The sequence below is a fragment of the Malus sylvestris genome, chromosome 5, assembly GCF_916048215.2.
Source record: "Malus sylvestris chromosome 5, drMalSylv7.2, whole genome shotgun sequence".
Lineage (NCBI taxonomy): Eukaryota > Viridiplantae > Streptophyta > Magnoliopsida > Rosales > Rosaceae > Malus > Malus sylvestris.
Window position 1 is genome coordinate 43209210 of NC_062264.1, and position 5511 is coordinate 43214720.

Below are 5511 nucleotides of genomic sequence, written 5' to 3' on the forward strand. Positions count from 1 at the left end.
ATAAAGAAGTTTGGTGATACCTTTGCACTAAAACATGAGTCTGGATAGTAACTCAAATGGTGGTTTCATAGTTTTCTTTAAAAGTGATAAAAGAACATTGTATATACACATGTCAAACAACAATTTAACTCTAAAGTTTAACAGTAACTCAAATGGTGGTTTCATAGTTTTCTTTAAAAGTGATAAAAGAACATTGTATATACACATGTCAAACAACAATTTAACTCTAAAGTTTAACGCCATGTTTGGATGAGGGTTTTGCTAGTTCCAATAGATTGATGCCAAGTTAATAAGGAATGGATTACAAAATGTAAATATAAAAGGGATTATAAAAAACCCTCCATGTGCATTGCATGGGGATGTGAGAGGAATTTGCTAATCTTTACGTGAGAGATGTTATCTATAAATCCCTCTTGAGAACTTTTCTAATCTTCTCTGCATAACATTTTAGGAAACTTTAACGAAAAATTTATGGTATTGTTCACTTTAACGAAAAATCACATTTTTACACTAAAAAGTTAATTATGGTACTATTCACTTTATCATTTATTTTGTCATTTTCGTTAAAACTGAAAGTTTTCAAGCCATTTTTATTATTTTTCCCACATTTTATGATCCATTACTTCATAACTTAAGCATCAATGTATTAAAACTTGAAATACTCTCGTCCAAACGTAGTCTAAAGAATTCTTGACCTAAGGAGCCAATTATTTTCCTCCACAAATAACATTTTTTATTCTTTTACTTTAATATTTTTCCAATTCTCACATTTCTAAAGTCCATTATATCCCCTTCAAATACCAGCCCAGACCAATAAAAAAAAGTTGAAACCAAATTTACCAAGAAAGCCCGCAGGGAATCCTGGCTTAAATTCCTATAAATCTCACTCTTGAGCCACTCACTCCATCTCTCTCTCTCTCTAGAAAAAAAGACTAGAGAAAGAAACAAAACATGGGTTCTCCTACTGTGTTTGTGCAGCTCTCAGTCCTCCTACTGAGCTGGTTCACTGTCATCGGTGATGTAATTACCACTTTACCCGCCATTCCTCCACACCACAGCGTTCACTATTCCCATCCAGTAGCTTCCCCAACCCACCCACCGGCTTACCCACCCACTCACGGCCAGCACCACCGCCACCCCCACCCACACCCACCCACTGCCTCCCCGGTGCACCCACCAGCCCACTCTCCGTTTCACCCACCAAGCCCCCACCACCACCACGGCCACCCACCGGTTCACCCTCCTATGTACCCACCTAAGAAACCTTTCCCAAGGAGCTTTGTAGCGGTTCAAGGCGTCGTTTACTGCAAATCTTGCAACTACTCCGGCGTCGACACCCTTAACGGCGCCAAGCCAGTTCTTGGTTAGTCTAAAATTTGTTTACTTTTTACATAATTTCAAAACAAAAAAATGTACATATTTTGCATATATAAATAAACAAAAAATTAGTGTTCTTGGTTTAGTCCAAATTAGTCTAATTTTTACATTATGCACCTAAAAATAGTGTTCTCTTCATGTCCATAGGTACACAGCCATTTTATGAAAATTACAAACATCACATGGTTTTGTTTTACTCATTTTTCTAATAATTTGTTTGAATTGTTTTTTTTTTTTGGGCAGGTGCTACAGTAAAGCTACAGTGCAACAACAGAAAGTTCCCATTGGTTGTGAAGGAAACCACAGATAAAAATGGCTACTTTTTTATCATGGCACCTAAGACCATCACCACCTTTGGAGCTCACAAGTGCAAGGTGTCACTGGTCTCCTCTCCCTCCGCCGCCTGCTCCAAGCCGTCCGATCTGCATGGTGGACTGAGCGGTGCTCTCATGAAGCCTGCGAAGCCATTTATGTCCCAGAAGCTCCCATTCCTTCTCTACAATGTCGGTCCGTTCGCCTTTGAGCCTACATGTCCTCGTTAATTTATTTTACAGTTTATTAGAGCTTGTGTTAATTAATGGGGCTTTCTGTTGTCACTTAAGCCTTAATCCCAGATTAATGTGCCATTGTTAGGGTTTCCCCCTGCCCCTGCATGGTTTGAACTTGAAGGAATGGCTGTTTCAAAATAATACTGCTTTGTTATTTGGGTTACAATAATGAATCGTAATTGATCTAGATTTTGGTTCAACGTACGTGCATATACTGAGTTAGTTTAACTAGTAGTAAAAAGTGATATATTTTCAACGATCAGATGTGGTACTGCTTGTCCTATGGCAGACATGATAGTAGCTTTAGTTTTGAATAAAATAAAGAACGAGACCAAAAATTTGAACCTCGGCATGCATGCTGTCCAGTGCACTGAGCTCCTTGAGCCATTGGATTCTTTGAATTGTCCGTAAAATCACATCGAAGAACCCTAAAATGGAACTGCAGTGCGGCCCCTTTGGTGTTTGAAAAATTGGCCTTTTTACCAAACAAAGGTAAAGGTCCTTCTCGTAACGGATAAGGAGTCAGAACACACCATCATCGTAGATCAACAGTTTGCTTTAAAATTTTGGACATGTGAGAGAGTTATTAGTCAGATCAAATCATGTGTATAGTGGGACCTCATCAAGCAATATCGTGGTGGAGTAGAATATTTAGGGTTGAACTGAAAACAGAGAAAATGTTACGTGGTTGGTTATAACTTGGTTTCATCCATCGAATTTCCTGGATTATACTATACATACATACATAAGTTGGCGGATGTGTGGATTTAACTGCAGTTTCTGTTTGGTCGTCTATTGGCTCTGAACTATGTGCATGCACAAACAAGTTAGGTTTCATGATTGGTCATTATGCATGGCTACTGGCTAGGGCAAAATCTTGTGTTTCAAAAGCCTAATGGAGTAGGTGTTTGCAAGTTTACGTTTCTCTTATGCATTCAAGTGTTTGAAAATTCCTCTCGGGCGCCTATGTTATTATTCGGTCAGAGGATTGACACAGAACAATCATTGTTTCTTTGATAATGCGTAGTATTGAGTGATACATAAAATAAATTGCTAAGATTGAAAATAAGAGATTTAATAATTGTGAAAATCAAATTTAACAGCTAATACATTCGTAACTCTTAAGCGTTTCGTATGTAGTATTGAAGTCACACTATTTGATATTATTCTTTCAGTTTTACTGCTTTTATAGAAAGAGAATGATTATTGAAATGTCCATACGACCATGGCTAGCCAAGTCGCCAGGCTCTTAACATTTTAATTCCAAATGCCAGTATGATGATGATTGGGTACATTATCTATTGCTGTGATGACTACACATACATATGCTGATGATTTCGTGCCCTTTTCTTAGAAGTAGTTTCTTAAACAACGATTTTTCTACATTTCCATGATTGCATTGCATCAAAATCCGAAACTAAAAGTGTGTTTCTTTTCATTAAAAAAACCCAAAAGCAGAGACTCGATTTTCCCCTTAACTCGATCATATCACATACGAAACTGCTCAAACACCATTTTATGTTTTACAAGTTCGTTGTGGTTGAATCGAGCTTTTTAGAGCCTGTTGGGCGGCATATATATTCTTAGACATATTTCACAAGCTCTAGAATGTTACCGGAATAAAAGACAGTATATTACACGTCATAATATAAATAGAAGAATAATTGAAAATGTAGCATACATAAATTTATATTTTCAAATTTAATATACGGTCTTATATTCCAAGAACATTGAATTTTTTTTTTCCCATGAACTCAATTATGGAAAAGGTCACGGTGTTAAACTTTTTAAGTTAGTGATTTCACTCTCGTTTTTTTTTTCCTGCAATATTTTCAAAAACTAAAATGCATGAGGGAAAATGTGAAAATTATTATAACACTAAATAATAAGTCGCACCCACACCCTCTCAAGTAATAGTATATCGAGAATTAAACAGCATGAACAGGAAATAGGATGACTGCTCAGTTGCACTATTGCAGAACAGGAAGTAAAATGAATTTATCGTTACTGTAATATTCTATTTAATATATAATCGCAGAGAAAAACATCACGTGTTGATGAAATGTTCCATGAAAATTCATTTTTAACTCTATGATTTAGCAGCGCCGATAATGGTTCTGTTTATAAGACATTATTATTAGTACTAATGCATGCCGATTATCATGTGTCTTCTCAATGGACATGATAATCGGCATGGTAATACTATGGTTTTACAATGGGAGGGAATGTCCCAAGCTCGACACACCATTTATACTGAAGTAACATGTGATGATGGGTGTGGCGGGCTTGTCACCCCTGAGGACGTAGGTGCGGGGTGCTTGGCATGCCATGGCTAGCATGGTTTGTCAAGCAGGAAGCACCTACTATTCGATCTTATAGATATTGGACTTCTCAACTCCTACTAACATTTTGAGAGTTCATGTTAAGCTCTTGCAATTAATCCAAGTGGTAAAGGAAGGGAGAGAACGTAGGCAAATCGTCGCGATCATAAAGAAAAAGGCCAACAACCCACTACTAATTATGTTGTTATTGTTCTCCAATTTGCGTATTACTACCTACTAGTACAATAAGTGAGATTTTTTTTTTTTTTTTTTTATCATAGAAGGTCCGGTGCGACTAGTAGAGGATCCCCTCATTACATGTGAAATTTTGTGAAATTTTCTGATGCAGAGTTTCTTGCATTCTTCAATAGAGACGTGTTAAGATCCAAATTGATCTGGAATCAAATTCTTATTCATTCCCTCCTATACAAACCAATGAGAAATGGTGAGGAAATGATTCGGATAGGTTTGGGTACGATTCCTTCCAAAGTAACCAACATACATGATTGTGTCCATCTTATTAGAGAATAACATAACAACCATTGCATAAAGGGCTGTGGAACTATATTTCTATGCCGTAACTACGAGCCAGGCCCATAATTGATCCTCCTAAATCCGTATAATGACACACCCCGATGTAGAATGTCCATGTATTGGGCAACAAAATACAACGAATTTTGAACAGGATGTAACATCTAAAAATTTTCAACCCCGATCTGATTTTCGCATGTTCTTGCTGTTGTCCCACTTTCCCATAGAATGAAATTGCAATTACAGTATATTTCTACGGTAAAATTGAGGCTGAAGCCCAGAAATCCCCTATATTAAACGTGGCATTGCATTATTCAATCAGATATCACAGTGGCGCTTAATGACCCATTGGGAAGTACTTCTACAATGACTAAAAACACTTTTAGAAAAAATAGTTTGAAATTTCAAAAGCACTTGAAATGCTTTCTATAAGAAGCATCAAATGTGTTTCTTTCAAGAAACACTACGTGCTTTTCCACAATTTAATTGGATTTTTATTAAAAATTAGTTTCAAAAACATTTTTTTCGAAATTGCTTTCAGCCATTTTAAAAGTATTTCCAAACGAGCTCTTAACATGTTCTATGTAAGTTGCTATGGTTTGGCTGGGTGAAGGGATGGAATTATTGAGCAATTAGAGCTACTCCACAGCTGGTAAGCACAAGCAATCCTACCAACTTCAAACTCAAAACGCAAACGCGTTTACGAGAAACAAAACATCCGAATAACAACATAA

General features: G+C 36.8%; 1 protein-coding gene across 1 annotated transcript; it reads left to right on the top strand.

The window, feature by feature from the left end:
• The first annotated feature begins 891 nt into the window (after nucleotides 1-891).
• On the top strand, nucleotides 892-2125 carry LOC126622326 (non-classical arabinogalactan protein 31-like). The gene is made up of 2 exons (XM_050291027.1): nucleotides 892-1363; nucleotides 1621-2125. Exons 1-2 carry the CDS (start codon nucleotides 952-954, stop codon nucleotides 1917-1919), a joined length of 711 nt encoding a protein of 236 aa, XP_050146984.1. The 5' UTR covers nucleotides 892-951; the 3' UTR covers nucleotides 1920-2125.
• The last annotated feature ends 3386 nt before the right edge of the window (nucleotides 2126-5511 follow it).

What these genes read in the sequence shown, in the direction of transcription:
- LOC126622326 (XM_050291027.1), top strand. Translation starts at nt 952, where the DNA reads ATGGGTTCTCCTACTGTGTTTGTGCAGCTCTCAGTCCTCCTACTGAGC. An exon ending in CGGCGCCAAGCCAGTTCTTG is followed by an intron (nt 1,364 to 1,620) that starts GTTAGTCTAAAA and finishes TTTTTTGGGCAG; the next exon opens with GTGCTACAGTAAAGCTACAG.